This window comes from Panthera uncia, chromosome D4 (assembly GCF_023721935.1).
Source record: "Panthera uncia isolate 11264 chromosome D4, Puncia_PCG_1.0, whole genome shotgun sequence".
NCBI lineage: Eukaryota > Metazoa > Chordata > Mammalia > Carnivora > Felidae > Panthera > Panthera uncia.
The window spans coordinates 33,059,579-33,086,388 of record NC_064807.1 but is presented as its reverse complement, the minus strand read 5'-3'; the positions used below and the strand labels follow the sequence as shown (position 1 = coordinate 33,086,388).

General features: G+C 35.5%; 1 protein-coding gene across 1 annotated transcript in view; it reads left to right on the top strand.

Annotated features, from left to right (window-relative positions):
• The window catches only part of PTPRD (protein tyrosine phosphatase receptor type D), a 520,100-nt gene that overhangs the window by 372,454 nt on the left and 120,836 nt on the right, over positions 1-26,810 (top strand). Inside the window, exons 19-22 of the mRNA XM_049616822.1 lie at positions 1,819-1,909; positions 7,084-7,293; positions 11,937-12,097; positions 22,605-22,717. Coding sequence (XP_049472779.1) covers positions 1,819-1,909; positions 7,084-7,293; positions 11,937-12,097; positions 22,605-22,717 — 575 coding nt within the window. The remainder of the gene's footprint in view (positions 1-1,818; positions 1,910-7,083; positions 7,294-11,936; positions 12,098-22,604; positions 22,718-26,810) is intronic.

The following is a 26,810-nucleotide window of genomic DNA, read 5'->3' as shown; positions in this document are numbered from 1 at the left end:
TTTAATAACATATTTTATTTACGTAACATGTCAAGAATATTATAATTTAACATACGGTCACTATTAACATTTTATTGCCGTTATATTTTACATTTATTTTTCACACTAAATCTTCAAAATCCCATGTCTTTTACACTTTGAACACATTTCAGCTCAGATTAGCCACGTTTCAAGTACTCGATAGCCACAGAGGGCTAGCGGCTACCCTGTTGGACAGTGCACCTCTAGCCTGTGTTTACGGAAACAGAGTTATCACAGGGTTTTACTGAGTTTATTGCAGGTTTTGTTTTGATACAAGTAGAGAGAGGCCTTCCTGAGCATACTGTTGGTCTCTGTGATATAATGTAATGCAAGGCTGGTAGTGCCTATCCTGCAGTCCGTTTCTCTGTGTGGCAGCCTTCTCTTCTAAAAGTGTGTGTGTGTATAGCTGCACCTGGGTGGCTCAGTCGGTTAAGCATCAAACTCTCGGTTTCGGCTCAGGTCATGATCTCACAGTTTGTGGGATCGAGCCCCATGTCAGGCTCTGCACTGACAGTGTAGAGCCTGCTTAGGATTCTCTTTCTCCCCCTCTCTCAGCCTCTCCCCTGTTTGTGTGCTCTCTTTCTCTCTAAAAATAAATACATTTTTTAAAATAAAAAAAAAATAAAAGTGTGTGTACATGTTAATTTTCACAATGAATCTCCACAAAATAATGGAGTCCTTAAAAAGTACTTTATAATACAAAGTAAATGAAAGAAAGAGCCAGACTATTGCCAAGGTTAAGATATATATAGGTTTGTATCCCCTTAATGTTTTCACTTGGGTCATAATTTAATCTCTCTGGATTTATCTTTTTGTTTGTTACCTGTCCTTATACAATTTTTGAGAGGTCAAAACTAGATTATACATTTGATGAAATACTTGAGAAGTAGGAAATAATTGATGTGTTAGCTATTATTACATACCTATGTTCTTGTATGGTTACTGCCAGAGATCAGTATAATCAGAGTCACTAACCATGAATACCAGAGCAAGGTACACATTTTGTGGAAATTAAAAACCAACTTTTCAAATAGCCCATATCTATTTGTGAACAGGTACCATTACATGTTACTTAAATTTTGGTTGACTATTCTTAATGTGAGTAGTCAGTTACTTTTGTCTTCCTTGTACATGTTTTTTTTGAGATCTGTTGTGAGGGCCATCGAGTAGTGATGCCTCCAAATTTCTGCAGTATTTACCTTAAGGTTTGCAATTTGATGGGTAGAAAACAATTACATCCTTATATAACTGTTGTGAAATTATGGGTCATTTTTATGCTTTTAAGCATTTTATGCTTTTTTGGCTTTCCTCAGCCAAATAAAAGGTATTTGAGGGTTATATAAACAAAATCATTGTCATCATCATCTAGGCATTTGTATGAACTAAAAGTAATTTTTATTATACATTTTCTTTAAAAACAATTCCTCTTATAAATTGTAGATTCATAGAAAATACTTGGTTCAGCAGCTTGTGATGCTGGATTTCAGTATACCAGCCTCGCATGTGTCCAGCACCAGGGTCCTAACAAACTGTTTCTGCTCTGTTTATGATACCTAATAAAGAGTAGTCAACCATGGTGATAGTACCATACAAGAGCATTGAAGTCATGCATAAATGTCTACCCGTGTTGTTTTTAAAATTGAACAAACAGGTGGTTATTTCTCATTGATGGACAAGTCACTCCATATCCATAATTTCCGTTCGTTCTCAGTCACTAGTCTATAGAAGATTTAAGGACATATCCATTTTCTTTTCCCTTTGAACTAACCTTATTTTTGTCTGCCCATTCTTGTGCAGAGGTTACTATATAATAATTGTGCCTTTGAAGAAATCTCGTGGGAAATTTATCAAGCCATGGGAGAGTCCAGATGAAATGGAATTAGATGAGGTAACTATGTGTTTGTTGGCTGTGTCCTTCATTAATTATTTAATTTATTAAACATCCTCTTCCTCTATATGGAAGCAAGTCTAATCCAGGTGCTGACTTTTGTATGGCTGGCTGGTCAGCTGGTTGGCTGGAAGGTTCAGTGCTATGGGTCTGATAACCTCCAGCGATCCCAGGAAAGAACATTTTGCTTTAATTAAAAGACATTTAGCTGAAATAAAGCTTACAACCTGTCTAATCTTTGTTGGCTTTAATATTTTGCCCCTTGCCCCTTGTAAAACATGATGCAAGGTGTAAAAGGTGAAGTGAATTGTCAGCAAAGACTTAATCATCATTGTTATGAATTCCAAGGTCTGCTTCATTAGTATAGTAGTAGCTGAAGCTATTACAAATGCTAAGTCGCAATTTGCACCAGAGTTCAACATTCGACCTACTATGCGTTCTTCACCAGTTTCTCACAGAATTGTGCTGGTTAGCACATGTTTGCCTTATTCTATATTTTGTAGAATTTCAGAATCAAAAATGCATTTAACTGCAGAGACAAACAAAACACATCATAAAATTTTGAGCCAAGCAAGAAATATAGAACAAAAATACAGAGCAAACACTAAATAGTATGATTTTAATTTTTGAAATCTTACAACAGTAGGTACATTTTAATTAGTACTCTTTTTGCAAAAAGAACATTTGTTTTTGGGTTTTTTTTTTGGAAATTATTACATACCTAATATTACCTTATTTTATTTAGATGGGAAAACTGTGATCAGAAGTGTTAGGCCATATTCGTAGAGGGCCAAGCATGTTAATGGCTGCAATTCAGTCAAATACAGGAAAGACTGCTATTTTAACATGAGTCTGGTTTGAATCACTTCAGAAGGCAAATTAAAAGGGCCCCACTTGGGAACATATAAGATTTTAATTTGTTAGGTTTATTTACAGTAGACACATCTTATAGCCAAACTTGTTATTTCCAGGTATTTTCTCTACCTTGAATTAGTGCAAACAGAGCAAGAGAAAGCAGAAATTTCTTAGTTGCATTACAGGGAAGTGGTGTTTATTTCATACATGTCAGCACTGAGGAGACTGTGATCTGACAGATAAAGGCTGTTAACTTCTTTTGGCAGACATATGTCCTCTCTAGACATATGGTTCATCATCACCGACTTCATTTATCTGAATTAAATTTGATCAAGTTCAGAACGGGAGATGAGTTCAAGGTTAGGACTATGCTTTTATGTCACTGCTTAATGATTAGATAAACATTGGAGGGGTGTAAAATGAGATACCATTTCAATAATGTCAAGTAATTTACGTTATATATTTTTTTGTTGTTGGTAAGGAAGGAACAAATTTGTTTTTCTATATTAGAGGAATAGTCTTGCTCCATCTGCATATGCAAAATGTCAGTTGGTCTTTTCTAAACATTTGAACAAGGCATGCACCTACTTGCAACTATCAGTTAATCTTGAGATTATTATTACTATATTATTATTGTTATTCATTATTTAATCAGCTTTCTAATAAATTACTGAATTCAATTGGAATTGGATTTAAAATGCAGAGGTAACTTGTACAATCTATGAATGTTTCTTCCTGTTTAAAAAAAAAAAAAGGAATTAAGATCCAATCCAAAAATGATGTCAAATACTTTTAAGTAATAAGCTTTCCTTAGAAGCAGAACCATTTGCTAGTAATAGGAAGCTGATTCTCTTTTATAGCCAGGTTTTAACCTCCAAAATGCACAGCAATGCTAATGGATTAAAGTATAGAACTATATGACATTGAACTTTCCTGCAATTAAATTCTATGGGTCTGTGCTGCTGATTCCCATAACAAAGGGTCATTTTAATCATCCCACAAGTTGTGGTGCATTAATCTGTATAATAGTTTGATAAAGAACATTTATTAATTCAAAATTTTGGGGTCAGGATGGGTTGTTTCCCACTTTTCTTACTGATATAATTGAGACCACATTGTAGAATTAATGGTGGAAGAAATAAGATATGCATTGACTGGAAAATGAAAATTATTTCTGATAAAAAACTGAATCCCTTGATATATCTTCTGGAATTACCTCCAATACATTTTGTAACTATTGTGTAGGGGAACAAATGAAAGTAGGCTATGGCCTCACTTTATGCTTACTCATCCAGTTTCTGATCCCTACAGACATTTTCCCCCCTATCATGGATAATAAAAGCATTGTTGTAATTTTATCTATAGCTTGGTACTGCCAGCTTTGACAATGCAGTGTTCCTCTCTTAAATGTATTTGACCAAGTGATTTTTTAGAAAGGCCTATAATTCAAATCATTGAAACTGTATCATTGAATCAAATGGGGGCCTAAGGGGATTTCTGCATGTATGCCTCACATTTAGGACCATAAAAAATGGAAAGAGGCTTCCTAAACAGAGTGACTCTCAATATTATCTTCTGAGCTCATTTATCCTTTGTGTGGGGATAATCTCCACATAATAAATTCACGTACTGGAACTTCTGTTGTCAAGGTCAGACTGGGCAGAGCAGACATTGATAGTCAAACTGAATTTTGGACAGAATGACTCATAAAATATTAGTTATATTTTATTCAGGGCAGGACTTATAATATATCATAATTTTTTCATTGCATTGTAGTTCAAAGGCTTGCTGCTAAATAATGTGGTCATTGGTGGTTATAACTTCAACATACTGGGCAACTTTGGTGTCCTCTGAGCACACTTGACCAATTTAAAGAACGCAGGAAGCGTCCTGCAGAGATTAGAGCAACCTACAGGGGCAGAGTTGATATTCCAGTTTTGACCTTAATGAATAGCTGCATTGGATCTAAGGAGCACCAAAAACCCAAATATTTTATTCTAAAGTGCTTTCCCTAAGTCTTCTAAAGAAACCTTAACAAAAGGTACTCATGGGGATGACAGTGATACGGATGAATTATGACAGTTTCATATATCTGAAATATGAATAAAATCAAGGTAGGGTTTGATCAGTGAAGTGGAAGAGGGGACACAGTCACATAAACAACTGATGGTAAATGTTTCTGATTAACCAACTTCAAAAAGCTGTTCTGCTCATCTGCGGTACATTTGTCCTTCTTAAAGTAATGGTCCATCATTTACTGCATAGCAATAATAACCTTCATAATGACTCTTCCAGTATAATATTAAATATTTGGCATTAGAATTTTTAAAAAATAACATGTTAAAAGAATCCAGGTAAAGGGAATCTAAGTACATATTCATCTGCATTAATGAGAGCAGATTCACAAAAGTTGCATACGTTGAAGAATAGACTGAGTTAAAACAATTTAGGTTATCAATTTAGCTTAAATGTTGCATTTGTGTTTTCTTGATACTGTGCAACCATTAAGTGAACAAAAATATAGTTGAAAAAAATCTTTTACATGTAATTTCATTTTATTTCACCAGTTGATCAAATTATATATTGCCACTTTCTGTTATGCCTTAGTTACCTCATTTATAAAATGGGAATATAATAGTAACCTAGTTTATAAGGTTTATTATAAGGAGCAAATTAACTGATAAATATTTAGGCTTTTGAGAACAGTGCTTGGCACTAAGTGCTTAATAAATATTAGCTATCATTGTCATTAGCATTATTATAAGTAAACCTAAACTTGACACAGGATTGAAAGATAGTACTAAGTTTCTGGCCTTGTTTTATTACTACCTCATTGTTGCATAATTGATCAGCCTACCTGAATTTATCATCAGATAATCCACATTTGCCCACAGGTGATGCCCAGTCCATTGTGGTTTTTATAAAAGAGCTTACATTTCACATAATTTTAACTGTATCGATAAACTCAAATTTAAAGAAAATTAGAGCACAATAACTTAAATTCAAAAATAACATTGGCACCGATTATCTATATAACCAAAAGAGTGTTCACATGTTTAAGTTACATGTTGACCAGCTGAGCACATTTACAAATCTTACGTAGGGAACCATCAGGTTTCTAATATAAGGATTTGATGTTTGCCATGTGTGGAGTCTGCAAAGATTATTATCACAGAAGCCTGGCCTTGAAAGTGCCAGGGTCTCCTTTTGCTAAACAGATATCACTACTTTGTTTTTTTTCTTTACCATTTCCATTTATGAAAACAAGAGTAGCAAATAATTTTGCCATGATGTTTACATTAGTATCTTAATTTTATTTATTAAGCTGAAGACAAGTTTCATTCCAAAAAGGCATCGCAGACTGCTGTAAACATTTTTCCCCATTAAGCCCTGTGAAATACCAATATTCAATGGAAGAAGACAAAGCTAACTTCAACATCACTTGTCAAAAATGTCATAAAATATCATTAACATGAGTTGCTAATAAAAGGGTGAATGCAAAATAGGAATATCAAAACATGATTTCTCCTTTTGTTGTTTTTTTTTTCTTTTAGAGATACATGAAAGATTTTTGTGTGCATGTGTGTGTTTGTTTTCTTCAGGGTAACACTAAACAATGTTTATCTACCCTGCCTATATCACCTAGGGGGATAATTCAACCTCCCCAGGGAGCTATCAGCCCCAGAAAAGTTAATGTCATGATAAATGTGAGGAATTGTAACCCAAATACATATTCAAGAAGCCGTCAAGCCAAAAATTGTTAAATGAGTGACAGTGTCTATTTAATATGTTAGTTAAAACTTGGTCATTGGATTCTATTTCTACTGACTTGAGGGAATTTGTATCATATAAATGATCTCATTACTCAAAACAACCTAAAATGGTACTAACTTCTCCAAAAATTGATCATATTTTATGGCTTTATCTGAGGTTACTATTTGTTTAATAAATAACAACAAATAAAGCCGGTATTCACAGGCTTTTGTGAATCAAGCTTTTTTTTTTTTTTTTTTTTTTTTTTTTTTCACTGAGACACTGTTGCCCTTTGAGAAGATTCCATTAGGGTGGACAGTGATATGAGGTCTCATTTTCCTGTGTGTATAGCTCGTGTTTTGCAATAGCAATCTAACACCTTACTTTAACAGCAAGACAAACATTTGAAAGATAGAGCTGAGAGTTAGTGATGCTGACATGGTACATGAAATGTGGACAAATTGTATTTGAGTTGTTTTCAGTCCTGAATTAATTTCTCCCATTAAACAGTCTTAGGTTATTGTTGTTTACATTTCTTTTTCTGTTTCCCACTTTTTTTCCTTAAGCTGCTTAAAGAGATATCTAGGAAGCGCAGAAGCATCCGTTATGGGAGAGAAGTTGAATTAAAGCCATATATTGCTGCTCACTTTGATGTCCTTCCCACTGAGTTCACCCTGGGGGATGACAAACATTATGGTGGATTTACAAACAAGCAACTCCAAAGTGGTCAAGAATATGTCTTCTTTGTGTTAGCTGTGATGGAACATGCAGAGTCTGTAAGTTAATTGTGCTGGCATCTCCTTCAGTACTTTTGTATATTTTCACCAGAATATGTCTATTTTGGGGGATATGTAGATATATCTATCCTAATTCTCATGAGCTATTATTAACTTAAATGGAGCAACAGGCTGCCTACTCTTTAAACATTGCTGAGTAATCTGCTTGGGATTTTGTTATAAACAAGGCTGTGTCTCTAATGACATGGAATTTAGCTGGACTTTGGTTATATGAAGTAATGAATTGATAGGACATGGTTCTTGAAACCGTGAGGGCGACACATATAGCTAGGAGCGTGATAGCCTTAACTGCTCAAAGTCTCCTTCCTCATCTCAGTTCACTTGATTGCAAGAGGAATGATCAAGTTCCACAGTTAAACACACTATATATTTCCAAGTATTGGAAATATTATGTCAATATTGATTGAGAGTGATTATATTTTATTCTCCTGTAACTGCCAGTGAGCCCATAATCTCTCCCTGGATTCACAGGGAAGGTCTGTCTAGGAAAAGACAAGGCAGCTTCTTTAATTAGAGCAATTTACCAATGACTTTATCAGGGAAAAGCCAAGAATGTTAGAAAATAATTCAATAAAACAGACAATTCCTAAGGTACTCTAAATAATGAGTTGTCTTCTTTTATGTAATTCATCTTGCTCTTATGTTGTTTTATGCTTCAGTTGCTGTGAATGTTAAAAAAAAAAAAAGAGGAGAGAGAAGAAGAGAGAGGAAGAGAAATTGTAGATGTGAAGGGAGGGTGGATTTTGAAGTGGCAGGTTCACATTAACATTTAATATACATATTCTAATGGTGTCTTTCTAACAAGGGCCTAAAACTGACAGGCGTGGTAGCTCAGTGGAGCCAGTCACTTCCCATATATAAGAAGTGTGAGATATATCAAAGATTTCTGCACATCAGGTGTTAGCACATGCAATGGGGCTTCTCTTCAAATGGCTGAAGGAATTCCCCCTCGGAAAATCAAAACACAAAGGCAGCCTTTCTGCCTGGTTTACCTTTGTGCACAGAATGTCATTTGAAAACAAAGTGAAGGGCTCCCTGGAATTTTAATGCACGGATATGCTTTCTCTTTTTAGTTGAAGGTTTTAAGGCAGAACATCAAGGGAATAGAATGTTGGAAATCATCTTTCTCTTTCTTGTTCTTAATGACTTTTAGATATTTGAAGTAATTTTCTTTAAATAGCTCTAAGATGTTTCAGAAAAGTCCATTCAGACCATTGAGGTAGATCAGAGAATTCGCTAAAGAAGAGAAACCTCAGCAGACCCAGCAGGCTGACGACACCACTGTCAGAGACTCTGGTTTTAATTCTCCGAGGTGTTTCTAGTGTTTAAATGCATTACCAGGAATGAAGAGTCTACCCCTTTCCTTAGTATGTCATTTCACTGTTTCATTAGGACTTTTTCCAAATACATAATATGAATTGCCCCTTTTCTCCATCATCTTTCTCAACATTGCTCTTTATATGCTGTGTATGTTTTCAGGCCTTCATCTAGTAAGTAGATAAGACTTGTATCCAACTAGTGTAATGTTCGCACTGATTTAGTCACTTTGTAAGCCTCAAATTTTTATGACTAATTGTCGTTAAGCACCTAACCACTCCCCGGGTGGGCTGATAATTTTTACAGAGAAAATAACCACCCCCTACAACATGAGCTTTCCCCACTCTCCTTTTGCCTCATTAAGAATATCAAAGGACTGGTTTAGAATGACCAAAGGCTATTACCCCCACACATTGAACAAATGCTGCTTTTCATCAGGTTGGTATCATTTTATGGTTTTCTTCTCTTTCCTTTTCTTTTTCACATGTCTCTGTATCCTGATTTGGGTTGGAAATCTGTGCGCTTTGGGAAAACCTCTGTTTAGATTTGTATCTTGGCTGACCAAGATGATTATCTCAAAGCCTCTTGGTAAAGAATTTGAAATCACAGAGTTTTGTTTACTTTTGTCTGCCAAACAGTTTGAATGTGACCTACAAAATTGAAAGGGGAAAGTATAAACCAAAACAAGCAATTATACTTATATAAAGAATCATGTTTCTTCGATATTTAGTATCTTTGCCAAGTCCTTACACTGTACATATCTTTTTTTTTAGCTGCTTCTGAGAAGGTTGGAAATGTACTGAATTTTTATCTTATGACCCATTAGAAAATCTGAAAATATAGTCAATCCCTTTCCTAAGAATGGTGAGGAAAATGGGAAAGAAGAACAATATACAAGCATTTAGTGGGGCATATACCCTCCAGATTGACTACTAATCTTGTTGTACTTCAATTCAGAATATATGCCTTAAATTAAGTTTTAATGTGGATTTAAAAATTAAATATACTTCCTAATCATGGAAAAATGAGACTATTCTCTCATGCCTTGATAATGTCAGCCATTTGAAAAGACAAACATTTTATTTTATTTAACAAAGATTTGCTGGGAACTCACTAAGTGCAAAGTTTTGTGCTAGCTGCTTTAAGTATCCAAACACAAATGGTATACAAATCCCTACCTTCCAGAAGTTTACAGTTTCATTAAAGAAAATAAGGCATATGCACAAAACAGAAAATGGAGTGTGATGAATACCATTAAAAGAGGAATAAAGGACAAATAAAAGAAATAAAGGACTACCTAATTTTTTTAAAATTGTTTTTACCTATAGTTTGTGAAATGATTGATTATTTCCAGTTAAAGATAGTTAACATCACTGGAAACCATAGGTAAGTGGAGCCTTGGAAAATAGTTGGATTTCAGGAGACAGATGTTGTGGAACTTTTGAGAGGGTTAAGAGAGAGAATAGAGTCATTGGGGAATAGTGGCAAGAAGCTCACTGTGATGGAAAATGTTGTATGTGGTACAGAAGTTGAAAACAAAATCATGGAGGCCCTCAAGATACATGCTAGGATGTCTAGGTTTTATTTAGGAATCACCAGAAAGCCTCCTGAAGGTTTAACAGCTGTGGTTTAGGATAATAACTCTAGCAGCAGTAGAGAATATTAGAGGAAGGAAGAAACTCTTGCTCTGGTTTGGATAGACATGAATGAATCCCAAAAAAAACAGTACCCATGAGACTGGAAAGAGGGTAGATCGACCTAGAGGGTCATTGGCAAAATAATATCAGTAGTTTTCATTCCTAAGTAGAGGGTGAGAAAAATTAGCAAGTTAGAAGGACGGTATATCTAGGAATCAGGGTAATAACACATGCGATTCATATCTTGCAGGTAAATGTAGGAATCTCTCAAAATAATTGAAAATGAAGGTCTGTGACTTCCAGAGTTTCTGAGTTTACGAACATTAATCAAGTAGTAATCTTCATAGAAGTTGGTAGTTAAAGCTAATAATGGCCTTGCCAGCCAGATAAGGGAGAGAAAGACTAGCAGAAAATAAACCTTAAGCATACTGACACAGGATGAATTCAGAGGTTGTCAGCTCAGCAGGACATGATCAGTTGGCAAGATTAGGATGGGACCAGTTGAGTACAGAATTAGGAGAACCAGTGTAGGGAGTTTTAAAGAAGGCTCAGTCAACTGTGCCAAATCTAAAAAAGATGTCTAGAAGGGACTGAATAATGACAATTAGATTTAGCAAATGAGATAACGGACCAGTGGTGGTACTGGAGTGAGAAGAGATGAGGGGCTAGTGGCAGGAAAGGGGGTCAGCCGATGGCTATGGATTGGTCTCTGTTGGAAAAGGAAAAACTAGGACCCCTACATGTGGGCAGAGTCAAGAGAATACTAAGAGAGCCTTGAAATGGGACAGAACGAAATAGGATGTTATAAAAACAAAATCAATTCCTTCAGCAAGTATTATTTTTTCCCAGCTTCATTGAGGGAAAATTGAAATATATAATTTTATGTGTTTAAAGTGTAAAATATGATGTTTTGATACACATATACATTGTGGGATGATTGCTAAGAACAAGATAATCAGCGTATCTATCATCTCACATAACTCTGTGTGTGTGTGTGTGTGTGTGTGTGTGTGTGTGTGGTGAGGAATACTTAAGATCTACTCTCAGCAACTTCCAAGTACATAATACTGTATTATTAACTATGGTCACCATACAGTACATTAGGTCCTCAGAACTTCTTATAACTGAGGTTTTGTACCCTTTGACCTACAGGTCTCCATTTCTCCTTCCTGAAATACTGACATTTTCCCTGTAAATGTTTACTTTTTAAATTTGGTCTCCTTGACTGGGTGATAATGCTTTGGTGCTGGAGCTATAATATTTCTGTTGATTTTCACACAGCACATAACACCTTGGCACAATGTAAATACTGAACATTTTATGAGCAGTTAATTGCTGGTACTTTATACTTGGTAAGACCATTTAATATGCTATCTATAGATCCCAATGAAGATGTGTCTGCAGACTAATTTATACCATCAAAAATGATTTTATTATAAAATACTTCACTCTGCAAGGAAATTTAGGTTGCAAGACCTCTTTACTTTTTCCTCTTTCCTCATCTCCCACCTCTTCTCTCATCCCTTTCCCTCCCTCCTTCTTTTACTGATGTTATTTCACACACTTAACATCAAATCCTAAGTTCTAAATTTTTGCTTCTTCTAATGCTAAAGATATACGCTAGAAAGCCATTAGTTTATAAGTAACATAGACTCTGTTTTTCCTCAGAAGATGTATGCAACCAGTCCCTACTCTGACCCCGTTGTGTCAATGGATTTGGATCCACAGCCAATCACAGATGAAGAAGAAGGCTTGATCTGGGTTGTAGGTCCAGTCCTTGCAGTGGTCTTTATCATCTGCATTGTCATAGCTATCCTTCTTTATAAAAGGTAGGTTTGCCCAATATTTATATTACAATCTTGGTAATTCTTCTATGGACATTATGTGGCTGGTTGCTGTTAATGAAATACTTCAGTGTAGCCCCCGTAATCACTGCAAAATGCTTTCATTAGATTAGAACAAAATGTAAAGATTGCACTTTTTAAAATCTCATTCAGTGTGTGATATAGATTTTGTTGCCCAGCATTCATGGATCCTAGCCTCAGTCTTCTCAGCTACTTTATGCATTAGGAGCACTTTGTATGGCTTTTGAAACATGAGTACATTCATAGGCAGATAATTCCAAGCTTGTATTTAATTGCTTTAGATGATTAATTGCTCTTTTTTTGCTCTTTGGGATTCAAATGAATTTTATTTTTTCTAATTTACTTTTTCTTTTTTATTTTAATATATTTATTGTCAAGTTGGCTAACATACAGTGTATACAGTGTGTTTTTGTTTTTGGGGGTAGATTCCTGTGGATTAATTGTTCAATTTCAACATGGTTTTACAAATAATATTACAAATTTGCACATTTATGTCCATTTCATAAGTCTAATGGGCACCTGAGCTAAAATTTTTTCCTGTAGCTATTTCTCAAAACCCTGAAAGTTGCTAAAATTTAAAGACAAAACAAGGAAAAATAAGGAAGAGAATGAATTTTTTTTCTTCTGTTTTCTATAACCTTTGTTCCAATAGTTAATTCTCAATTGTATCCAATAAGGAATGTGAGGTACCATTTTCCTTTAAAAAACTAAAAGTAAAACCTCAGTCCTTCTACTCCCAAGTACTGATCTGATTTAGTGTCTTTTCACTACAATTAGGATGCAAAGAATCCACATCTACTCCATAGTTTCTGATCTTCCACTCTTTTTCAATTCTATTTCTGCCTCTATTACGGTAACCAAGATTTTTTCCCCCCAGTCATTGCCTAGTCAGTTGCAAAGAGGACATTAGTAATTATTTCCCTAAATCCTTCCAGACTTAAAAAAATATGTAATACCTGGGTGCCTGGGTGGCTCAGTCGGTTAAGCATCCAACTTGGCTCGGGTCATGATCTCGCGGGTTGTGAGTTCCAGCCCAGCATTGGGCTCTGCACTGACAGCCGGGAGCCAGGAGCCAGGAGCCGGAGCCTGGAGCCTGCTTCAGATTCTGTGTCTCCTTCTCTCTCTGCCCCTCCCCCTCTTGTGCTCTGTCTATCAAAAATAAATAAATGGTAAAAAGTTAATAAATATATATAATACCAAAATATATAAAATTGTAAGTATTAACATATATAATGCAAACTCATAAACATGTAGACTGACTAAATTCTAAATTATCTTCCTTTGTGTCACTTTTTATTTTTTTCCAATCCAAATTTTATTTTTATGAAACTTTAACCTATGTTCCCATTTTTCTTTGTGGTGTATCACCTTTAAGAACGCTCCTGTGAAGATGACCACTTCCCTGTACTATAAAGTAGTCCCTCTGTCTCTCTCCCTCTCTTTCTCCCCTCTCATAACCTTGACTTGCAAAATCAAATGAGAATGTCTTCATTTTGATTCTTGCTGACATACTTAATCTGATAATCTTACTTCCATTATATCTTTATCCTATTTATCTGGCTCCCTTCACTGGGTTTACATTAATTATTTCTACCTTTATTCTTCTGTTAAGTATGTTCTTATGTTCCTGGAATAATCTTTTTTTTTTTTTATAACCTCTTCTCAACTCAAAAAAAAATCCTTCAAGACACTTGTCCTTTGCAACTTTCTCTTATGAGACTGTATTCTATTTCAGTGTGAAGAGAGCATTGAAAAGAAAAAACTAAACTAAAGAAAACTAAAGAAATTCATAACCATAACCTATTAAGTTGCCTATTCTATTTTAGAGTTAGAAAGAAAGAAATACCCATCATTATTTGGTTTCCTGATCACTGCCATCACTCCGTTATCCATGCTATAAAATAGCTTAAAAGACAGGTAACTGAAGGCCAATCTCTCCTCATAGATAATGGTTTCAGTCTCTCCATTCCAATCCATATTGTATCAGTGTATATTTAATTGCCTCTCTTGTGTAAGAAGTAAGCACAGAGAGCACAAGCTACCCACATGCCCTGAACAATAACATCCTGAGTGAGTCCAAACAGGAACTGGTATCCTTTGCTGCTCATGTGCTACACTTATTACCAGAAGATAATACAATAATAAAAGATTAAAAGTAGAATTATCATTGCTTTCTGTGATATTTATTTAGGTGGCTAAATCTTACTGTAAGAGTCAGATCAGAAAGTGCTTGTTTATGGTTGCATTTCTAGATCATGGCACATGACATTTTGTGATTATTCAAAATGGACAAAATGCTTGCCTTATTTTTTTTAAGTTGTGTTTCATTCTGCTATATCTGGCTATCATTATCATGTCACTTAACAGAAATGTGCAGGGCATTTGTGAGTTATGTAAATATGAAGAAATAGGATTATAACCTTGATAATTTTTTTTAAAGATCTGTAATTAACTGTTCCTTTGCGCATGTGCATGTGCTTGAAGAAAAATTCAGCTCAGTTATATATTTTTTTATAATCCTTCAAAAAAAGGCATCACATTTAAAGATTTTATGACTCTGTTAAAATAGAGTTGCATTTTAGTGTGTGCATATGTAAGCATCGTCTAATGCAATTGTTGGGAAATGCACACATCCTCGAATGCCAAGTATATTTAGCTAACCATCTGAAGGCCCATGAAGCGTTTCTGAAATAGAAATACTTGCTTCAGCAGTAAAGAACATTCCTGACTTGAAATTCAAGTAGACCCAACAATGTCCTTCTTGATTATCATGAGGCAGTTCAAGAGGAAATCTTCTGCAGGCAATGAATAGTGTCTTTTATAGCTTGGATTCTGAACAAAGTTAATTATATAATAAATACTTCATCCCTCTTTTTGGCTGCCTTTCATTTTACACATAGGTTGTTGGTAATGACTCAGAATTGAATATACAATTATTATTATCATTATTAATATTAAATATTATCAACTCACATTATCTTGATAATTCCACCTAATCACATACACCTGCTTACAAAACTACTTGCCTTAAGAGTAGGTCTATAGCTATGGATGGTTTGTCCATATAAAGAAGAATATTTTATAGATCTGTGTGAGAAGACTGAGACTTATTCCTATTAATTATGTTAATGTGGAACCATTACACTCTTTTATCTCGCATTGTATTTATTTTACTTTATTTTTAATCTAGTAATTTGTAAACCTATAATACATTGATAATCAATGACAAAACAACATCAACTGAGGCTTTGTAAGGACCCTACAATACCCACTGAACCATCAGAAAATTAAAATATATTTGGTAGGTCTTTAGTGTTATGGATTATTTTGCCCTATTTTTTTTATTTTGTTGTCTATATGTGATATATGCAATATTTCAAAATGTAAACTACAGAGATAAGATGGTATCAAGGTTTAAAAAAACACTAATCAGAAAATTAAGAATCAGGAAACTTAAGTTCCAGCTCTGTGAGTAGGTAGCTAATTGTGATAGAAAGTCATGCTAACACTCTGGGCCTCAGTTGCCTCACTTATAAAGTAAGTGGGTAGACTAGATAATTGGACCTTTTAATAATGCTCTATAATCTGAGAACCTAAAACACCACCTAATAGTTCTATTGCTATATTATTTCTGCGTCCAGTATGTGTATGTTTTTTTTTAATATGACTCCAGGTTGCCCTTCATTCATCCACCCCACAAAAAAAGAAAAGAAAAGAAAAAGCAAATGAACACTCTTAGATCTCCCTCTACCCTGTACACTTGTTACATGTGTAAGGCTTTTTAGTTATTAGTGTTAGAACAGTCCAGGAATTACTTATATAGAAGATACTTAAAATAAAATGTTAACCTGACTCTATGGAAAAGCATTTCAAGATGAATGAGGAGTATTTACTATGTACCATGGAAAAAAAGAAAATATGGATTAGGAGCTTGTAAAGATCTCAGGCACTATCTAGACGAAACTAATATCCTTAAATAGAAATAGTCTAACCTAAATAGGTACTATAGACCAAGGAAATCTTTTCCATTCCCACCTGAAGATGTTCATGTATGAAGGCCATGGAATAGATGAGACTAAAACACAGGCCTTAGCTTTTCAAGCTTTTCCTGTAGATCCAAGATTGCTCTCTGTAGTCTGTGCTTTGTTAGTCTTCTCTTTTTGTATCAACTTTACATATTTCCAAGATGTAATCAAAGAAAGAAATACAGATCAGGATATTTTGAGATGCTATGGAGATATATGCTGCCATGCCCAACCACACTGGACAATTGATTGTCCAATTGTTTCTGCCTTCTGGCCTTTGAGTAGATCCTTCCATATACCTGAAACACCTTTCCTCTGTCTCCCCAGCCTCTCCTCTTGGCCTGACTGACTCTAAAACATCCTTTAGTAGTAAACTAAGATGCCCACCTAAACGAAAAGCTTTTCTGGGTGCCTGCTTCTTGCTCTATTCTCTCTACCAGTTCAGGCTGCCCTAGGGTTCTATTGTCTATGCTGTTAAAGCACTTTCCACTTATCTAATGTTACAGAACCTACCACATTACTAGATTTTCCCATTTTCTTGTCTTTCTTGCCACCTCTAAACTAGAGGTCAAGGATGCTGTCATTTCCTTACACTTAGCCCTTATGCCTAGTAAAGTGCATGGCACAGAGGAATATTGAGTAATCAAATTTATACAAATCAATGGCATTAAACAAATTCCAAACTCAATCCCCTCCACTTATTTACTCCATCATGCAATATCACCTTCATCTTGACTGGCAAGAGCTTTAATAAAATCCTCAGCCTATAATTTAAATTTATAAGCTTCCAAAGCCTTCAAACTTAGATACTTGCACCAAATATGTACCTGGGTGTGTGGTGAGTCTGACATTTCTGTGGAAGAGGGGTGAATCACGCACTAGCTATGCATTTGTTCATCAGATTATTTAACATTTTAATATACAAAACTGATAATTCACTAAGTAGTTCTCTTCCATCCAAAGAAACAGATTATCCTATGATGATTCACTAAAGATCTCCTTGATTAAAAACAAGGAAGTTAGAAACATATATACATAGGATTTTTAAGACCCACAACACTAGGTAAATCATTTTAAAATTAAGAATAAAAAAAACAGTATTTTTGATATCATTTTCATTATTCACCTTGTATGTGTGTGTTTGTAAAATTTAAATGTGGGTTTTGTATTTTTGAAAGGAGATAGACTGGATTATCTCTAAGCTAGATACTTTAGCAACTTGGGTATATATTTCATTGACATTCAGGTAGACTCAGTTCTCTATTTTGCATTTGAGAACTCATTAAAAACTCTGAAATTTGCCTCACTGTTGAGATTGTTCAGATTAATTCTTTTCAGGTAATAGTTATGCTCTCTGCATAAAGAACATAGTTATCTAAACAATCTACATATTATCACATGAGCATGAGTTAGATGTGTTCACAGACAGGAGCACCTCTTTGACTGGGAAAATATCTGTCATGTCAATGGCTGGTAATAAAATACTTTCAAGATTAGCCCAGTGATATATATGGGTCATGCTCTGTAGATTTATAATGATGAGTATTACTTTTTCCAAAACTGAAAATGTATTTGATCTTTTATTGGAGAAAAGATTTATAATAACCTTACTCGTCAAAAGGAGTTTGAAGAAATCATTTTTGCCACTTTATTACCTCATAGTGTATTCTACCATTGTGCACATTTTTGTGCAGTTCAGTGGATTTGCAGATACCTTATATCATTAAAGAAATAACACACCTCTTAAGACTTTGTTTTAGATGAACACATTTCTTACATGGAATTATGTTGTATTTCCATTAAGTACATTAGTAGTTTCCTCATGGCATGTTTTATAAAAGTCAGATTATATCTCTATCATCACTTTCTGGGATATAATTAATTGTGGCAATATTTTGTAGCTTGGTAGATATAAGCAAATGTGACATTAACATGTGCACAAAATGCTTTATTTAGTTACGTACCCTCATATCCTCCATTCAACTCATAATTAGAGTCCTTTAAATGTTTTGATACACTGTCGTTTCCTAATGTGTGTAGTTAATGTGCCCTGCTTATGAACAGTTTTTCTTAAATCTTCGTTGTCATAGTTACTCTTGTTACCATTGGCCAACTAACATTGAGCCTTTCTTTTTCTTTTTTTGCTGCATTAAAATGGAGCAGTAAACCTGACAGGTGAGGAATAGAGAACAAATCCCTTTAATGCTCAGTAAGACACTGGTAGCCATTGGAAGTATTGAGGGGGTGAGGGTGGAGGTTGGATATAAAAGGCGTCACCTGGCAGGTGGAAGATGGACAAAGCCTAGATATATAAAATATTAAAATATTGGTACTGAAATGATTCTGAGGGAAATAAATTAGTTTCTCTATATAAATATAAATAACAAATTATCTTTATGTAAAGCCAAATTTAGAAGGTAATGAAACCAGTCTGCATTTTGTATGAGCATTTGTATGTGTTAATGTGTCTACAGAAAAGAAATGTGAGGTGTTCCATTAAGACATTTGTTTTGTTTTGTTTGTTTTTACTTAAGATTGGCTTTTAAGTTTGATCTGAGGTCACCTCCCAATACAAGAGCACTAATGGTATTTTAATATCCTGTAAATATTGACGGCCATGCATTTGTGAAAATTCTGACATCATTCCAAATTATTTCCATGCTTTCCAGACTCAAATAATAACAGCAGCAGCAGCAGCAGCAATAGTAGTAGGAGGAGGAGGAATAATAATAATAATAGCACTAGCTATCTGTGTGATTATTGAAGGACTGGTCCAATCAAACCTACTTTTCTAACATATCTATATGTATGTCTATCTTCATATCTATATTGACAGGTAGAAACTTCTGATGAAACTTAAACTAAGAAAAGGATCTCAGTGCTCATCTCAGTTGTCTAGTCCTCCCAGTTCTATATTCCACTTAGTTCCCAATGAGTGTTACCTGGACCAGCAGCAGAATCATTAGCTTCACCTGGAAACTTGAGAGAAATACAAATTCTTAGACTACCTACCCCAGACCTAGTGAATCGGAAACTCTAGGTGTGAGTGCAACAGTCTATAGTTTAGTAATCCCTTCCAGGGGATTCAGATGCATGCTAAAGTTTGAGAACCATGGCTGTATCATTTTCCCCAAATCACTTAATACTGGTCAGTAAGCTACATTACACTTCTACTCATAGGTAACTTAGTACTTCTGTAGGGTATCTTTTTTTAAAAATTATTTTTAAATTTTTTTTTCAACGTTTTTTATTTATTTTTGGGACAGAGAGAGACAAAGCATGAACGGGGGAGGGGCAGAGAGAGAGGGAGACACAGAATCGGAAACAGGCTCCAGGCTCCGAGCCATCAGCCCAGAGCCCGACGCAGGGCTCGAACTCACGGACCGCGAGATCGTGACCTGGCTGAAGTCGGACGCTTAACCGACTGCGCCACCCAGGCGCCCCTAAAAATTATTTTTAATATCACTGGTTTTCATTAATCCACCTAAAAACACATGCAAAATACGTTTTGTTTTTCAGCCAAAGTAGGGATTTCAGATAGATGCATCTTTCTTCCAAAAGCCTTTGCCCATATATCTGAATATCTTTGTTCTAAGTAAGTAGATTCATATCTCATCCTTAGACCAAGGTGAAATTAAGTGAAGATAAAAAAAAACCCTTAGACCACAAAGTAGCATCTTTGTTATATGTGGTTCCCATCCCAAACCACCACATATTTTCATGATGCTGTTTCCACCATATCTGAAATGTCATGTGATCTTGCATTTCCTTTTCACCCATATACCTCCTGCATGTAGTACATATTTCTCTCTGCAGAAAATAAGCTTATAACAGGACTTTATAATCTTAACAGGAAAAATAAAATAGCAAGGCAAAATTCAAATATGCTTGTAGTCACTATTCTTCACTTTTTTCTAGTTGAAAATGAAAATGTGAATAATGAGACTTCTGAAAACCTATCGGGAAAAATATGACCACAGACGTTCCTGTTGGGCCTGATTTAGACCCTCATATACTAGTTAATCCTTTATGGCAGTAAATTCTATTTTTAAAGCTATTTATCATTATTACCAATGATGACCAAACTCTTCATCTTGCAAACATTTCTTAGAAATCCTTTCTGTTAGAAAACAACCATTTTAGCACATTTGTGTTTAACAATAATGTGATGAAAGTGTGGGCAGCCAATACCCACGTTGTGATCACCAGAACTAAACTAAGCAAAAAAGAAATTTAAATAGCTGGTTTTCTGAGATGGCTATAGGATTTTTGAGTCTGAGATCATGGAAGTAATTTATTTGAACAGATAAAGTCAGGGAAAAGTTAGTTATTAAATGTCAGGACCCCCCCCCCAACTTTGTCACAACTATACATGGCAGTTTTAGTCCCAAGCTTTGGGTTTTCTGAGATTCATCTGGGCAACAAGATGTGACATTCACCTTTCCTGGCGCCAGAGAAACAGACTAAATTTCTTTAGAGAGTATTCTCTTCTGTCCCTTTGTCTCAGTGTCACTCAGCTTGGCCTCAGTGAAAAGATAAGGAGCATGTTCCACAGTACCTGCAAGAGTGACCCAGTTTCCTTGCCCAGGTATTTCTACATCTGGCCCCATAATCCCGCAAGAAAGACAGTGGGGCCACTTTGAGAAAGGATAAAAATTCAGGGTTTAATCATTATGTCTGGCACATCAGTAAAGAGATGCATCTGTGCCAGCTCATTTGGAACAAAAGAAGTTTAAGGAGGGCCACTGGGTCCCTTGAATTGAGAAGGCCAAGTGTATGATTGTTACACATGGGACTGACTGACTAGCAGTCCATGGCATTTCATGAGCCCATTTAGCTTCTATACCTTTGGTGGTAAAATGAATCTCTATGAGTCATATAGCCACAGCCTAATCATAGTGGCATTTTCCATTCTGAAACTGGTCACCATGTCCTTCTTTCACATGGTCTTTTGAGCCACTCTTTCTCTTTCTTCTCACATCTTTCTTGTCAGCCCTCAGCTCTGCTTTTACTTTGCTTCTCATTTTCCACTCCATACAACTGGAACTGCCAGTACATTTGGCACACCTGACATTCAGTGCTCACCTCTGATTCGTGGCATAGCTTGGCAATGCATTCTGTCCTTAGGCTATATCTGACACCTTCAGGTAGAAACAGGAAATCCTGAGACAGGTTAATCCAAGGTTCTGAGAGAGCAAGGTGTCTAACAGAACTCACCCAAGAAAATTCATTCCATTAACACACTTTTGCCGAAGGCATTGCACTTGAGCAAATCAAGTGTGCTTTCCTTTTGCATCAATCTTCCCTTCATCCCCCAGTTAGTTTTATTTTATACAGATGAGCAGAGATGGAAAGAAAGGCTATTTAACAGGAGCCCTCTGGCTTACCATGGAATGACCTGGGTGGCACTCAATGGGATCCCATTGCCACAGCAACACTAATGAGCTGTGAGACAGTCATATCAGAAAAACAAGGGAGTGTTCCTGAGCACCGCTGTGCCCCTTTCCCCAAAAAAGAATGTCTTTGTTTTAAACAGGGGTGGACACAAGGATTACGACTGTAGCCTGGAGATTGCTGGAGTCAGTATTTGAATAAATACAGAATAAAGCACTGCTTGAAAAGGTCTCCATTTCTTGAGTTTTTAATCTAATTTAACCTTAAAGAAAATACTTAGGCAGCACTCTGCGTTTTGGAAGGTTTGAAAAAAATGAATAAGAAATCTTATGAAGACAAACCTGATGTTCCTTGCATAGACATTTGTTACTATTACATTATCACACCCTAAACAAAGTTATTTAATAAAACTAGTAGATAGTAATTAAAACAAGGATGAAATGCATTGTGTGAAGAATTACTTATAACAAGGCATTATTAATGGTTCACATATGCCATGAATGATCATTGGAAGAGTGAGACTACCCAGTAGGTGAAATTACTTTTTCTCTGATCTTTCTGTGATTGACTTTCATTAATGAAATATTAATCACAGCTTAACATCATAAGCAGCCAACACTATTTTTCTTTCTTTTAATTTGAAAGAGAAAGGGGATGTTGGTCTTGTGTAGTGCTAATTCTCCTTCTAGGTGCTAGCTTGGAATCTTAGAACACACTTACTGCATCTGTCTGTCATATGGGAAAATTCAGTGCAGACCCACTTTGTAGCCATCAGGATTCAAGCATATCTCTCCAACACCCCCTTAATGCCTAATGGCAGAGGCAGTGAAGAATTCAATTCTAGAGCTGAAGGGGGACTTTGAGATCATTCACTTAAGCAAATATTTTAGACTTGAGGAAATGGTCTAGGCCAAGAGAGGTAAAGCAACCTGAACAGGGTCACAAAACTGACCTGTCAGATGGTTGTAAAACAAAAAGTTGGGAGCTTTTTAAACGTTTCAATTGCTTTTTTATTGTATTCTTACATTTTTAAAAAATTTTTCTCCCTACAGGAAGAGGGCAGAGTCTGACTCTAGAAAGAGCAGCATACCCAACAGTAAGGAGGTCCCTTCACACCATCCAACAGACCCAGTAGAACTGAGGCGCCTTAATTTTCAAACACCAGGTAAGAAGCAGGGCTCATCTTGTCCATAAGATAGTATTTACTGAAAGCATTTTGGCCGACTGATAAATGCTTTCAGAGATGAATGTCACTTTATTTAGAAAAGTTTTGTTTATCCTGCTTTTTAATTGTAATATTATTGAGAGTCACCAAACAGAAGTCTGGAAAGGAAATAAAGTTTGTTTTGCAAATCTGAGGTGGAATAGACAAGAGAAAACAAGTAATTCATCTTCAAATTTTGGAAACACTATAGTCTTATAAGAATATCTACCATTGTGGGGGATTAAGAGTTTATTATTTTTAATGATACCTATCTGTCAAGAATTCAGTTTCTCATCTTATAAAAGTGAATGGATGGATCGATGGATGGATGTCACATCATTCATTCTATTGGGAAATAACAAACTTATTCTGTATTTTCCTATTGATTTGTGTCTATATGAAGAAAGTGAAGAAAGGAGGATGGTGAGAGGGAAAGAAACAAAGTGAGATAAAAATTAGTTTCTTTTAAAATATTACCTATACTAAATGTCACTGGCCAAGTTGAGTTTCTTACTGGGGAGATACATAAAGTAACTGAGGATAAGAATACTTGTTTCTAAATATTAAATGCTTAAGAAGAAACCTATCTTTACTACTGAGGGGCATTTTGTACAGTACTGTTAATTCAAGACTAGCTCTATTTTGCTTTCTTTAAAATAAATTTTATTTATCCCAAATGAATGGAAAATAATAAATGATAAAGAGATCTAAAACTGAGTGGCACAGTCATAATGCCCAAGGACAACTAAGAAAATAAAGAGTTGATCTAAGAAGTGTGATTAAAATTTGGTTGTGTTATCATTCCCCGAGTTGTTGGCAAATGTTGTGTCACATGGACATGCTAACTCACAGTAGTATATACCTCAAATTTATCAAACTACACACTGCAGTGACTTACTCTGAATTGAAAATGTAGTCTATTATATTTGACATGTTTTCTTTTTTACCTGTGAATGTATCATGGTAACTAGTAACAAGTTGAAAGAAGTGTCTGGCATTTTCAAAGTGGCTATACAAACCATCATCATAAATGTGAGTTGTGTGTAAAATGCTATTTCAAATGAGGTTAGACTTTTTAAAAATCAGTTTTTACAAAGCAAAGATCTACCTCCATCAGCATAAAAGGCAGTAGAAAATGTTCATATAGCCAAAAATCTCCTGTGTGTATTTTTTAAAGGCTGATAAATGTATACTATGCACATGTAATGATGATTGAATAAACTCATAGAGTCCTTTGGGTCACTGTAATCCCTTAGGTGCTCCCTGTTGAGTCTCTGTCTAGGTGTCCCATTAAGGCATCTTGATACTGAGTTTCTTGTAGTAAACCTTCTCGGTTCACTTTTTGAAATAGTAGTGTACTGACTTCTTTAGGCTGTAGGCAACTTCTTGATAATGGGCCCAGGAATTCATGTACTTTTCAATTTGACTAAACCAGGGTATAGAGGACCTAAAAGCCACAGAGATGATGCATTACATGATTCCTTTGCAAGAGCAGCATGTTGTGGAAATGGAGAAAATGATTGTTACTTAATACCTTGCTGCTCAGCCCTGCCCCCATCTCCTCTGGCTTTTATGGAAAGTATGATTTGTATTGGAATCAACCTTGGTCTTCAGGCAGAGATAGAAGCATAGTATAGGATGAGTGAAAAGGCAAAGATAGCTCCAAAAGAAAAAAAGAAAAACGAAAAACAATAGGAGTGCTATCCTTCATCTACTCTGGCACTAACAGAATATTCCAGGCATAAATAGGAAGTAGGAAGGATGCCTGGGTGGCTCAGTCAGTCAAGCATCCGACTTCAGCTCAAGTCATGGTCTTACAGTTCGTGGGTTCAAGTCCCATGCCGGGCTCTGTGCTGACAGCTCAGAGCCTGGAGCCTGCTTCTCCCCTGCTTGCACTTTGTCTCTCTCTCAAAAATAAGCATTAAAAGTAAAAAAAAAAAAAAATAGGAAGTATGAATGAGAACTGTGTAGACAGGATTATTAGCAGAGTACAGGCAACTACAAACAAGGAAATAGAAATGCCTTCAACCGAGACACCTCCATCTAGAAGTACTTCTCACTTTTACAGGTAATTTTGAAAATATGGTCAAATCCAAAAAAAAGTCTGTAAAGAATATAATCTCCCCAGTATATATGTGAATATTAGATCCATTTATGGAAAGAATCTATTAAATTTCATATAAGTCCTTGGAAAGGAGAATGAATCTTACATTTGAAGGGACATTGGTTAGCTCACCAATAGCTTTACAAAATCACAGTGGGGACCTGAGTTTATAGGAGGTATCATTTAACTGAGGTTAGACTTATTACATCAAATGGGTAATGGAATAAAGTGGGCAAGATGAATAAAGAGGGAGAGGAGATTTAGTAGAGGAAGAGAATAAAGCAGGAGAAGTTGTCCTAAGGTCCTAGCACTTCTGCTCAGGAAGAAGCACTGTGTTGTGCCTTTTAGCTCAGGTAAGCAATCTGCATGAGCTTGGCTTGTTGAATCAGTGTATTTCCCTCCCGTGCTCTCTGATATGGCCTGCTGTCTTGAAAATTTCACCAGTTAAGGAAAAAAAAAAAAAAAAACTAGACCCAGCTGTCAATGTGGAATTCATAGAAATGTGACCATTTGTTTCAATCAGTAGAGATTCTAAGCAATGGCTACAAATTGTCTAATTACTTGCCAAGGGGATTAGGGCAGAAGGCAGGGTTGTTAACCAAACCTTTCTGTGCTTTTTCCTTGCCTCTTGTTCACAAATAACCAAAGGCTCTCCTGGATGATGCAATAAAATGACCCTATAGTAGGGGTTACACAGCAAATGATATGACGCTCCTTAAGTTTTGGATTTTAAACCATTTCACTGTCTGAAATGTGCTTTTATATACATCATACCTTTGGAAGTATAATCATTTATCCACAAACATAAAATTTGACAATACTTATTAATGGTATTCCTAAGTAGAGGATTAGCCATCCAGATTTTAACTTCGAACAAATGACTTTCAAAGAAATAAAAAACCTGTGATTTATATAATGAGGCCCTAGCACTGAACTTGTTCATGAAAGCAAATTTACTTCCACTTCTGATGGATCTGTTGAGGAAGATAAAATACCAAACAAACATTTCCATTTGAAATTCAGTAGGTATTTCAGAAGGTAAAGGAAGCACATCAGTCAGTTCACTAATTCTATGAATTCTCCTTTCTTTTCAAAAAATTCTTGGGGATGAAAAAACTATTTACTTTTAAGTATTTATTCTTGTTGAAGAGCCTAGATATAAGGAGGCAGACATTTTCCCTCAATTCTACCCAATACTCCAAAGGTATTGAAAATACATTCTAAATTTCATATAAATACAGAATTCTGAACATGTAAGTACTTCAAAGAAATATACCTTGAACCTCAGTACCACAAACATCCCTATCTCTGGGTCAGGAAAAGAAATGTCAGAATTCTGTCCACTGTGTCTCCACTAAGGCGAAGTAAAGGCAGAGAAAACTGTTGCATTCAGTATAAACATCTTTGCAAGGTTGTGGGATGTGGGGAAAAAACATGGTTTTAGTTCACTTTCCAAATTTCAGATGACAATATAGTTGCTGTATTAGTGAAACACTATATCCAAGCATTTGAACAGGGTGAGGAAGACTCACATCTTCCTGACTGAGAGCAGGTACCTCTGCTCATAGGTATTTTCCATGAATGTGTTTATTAGCCAGAATACTGTGTGTTAAAGTTCAGGTGGCAGTATACAATAAGTTGTATTTAAAACCTGAACTACCCAATCTATTAAAATAATGTATAAGTCATCAGTTATTGGTGTACTGGCTCAGGCAGAACACGTATGAAACATGTATTTCAAATACAATGTTTGTATCACCCATAGCCTACAAAATTAGAGTACCAGTGGGCAAGAAGGTATCACTTAGCTAAGGTTAGACTTATCACCTGAAATGTAAGATTGGATAAAATGAGTAAAGGAGAGAGGAGATGTTGTAGAAGAATATGCTAAAGTTACTAACTGCTAACCAAGTTTTACAAGTCTTTAAGGTCTGTAGAGGAAGGGGAAAA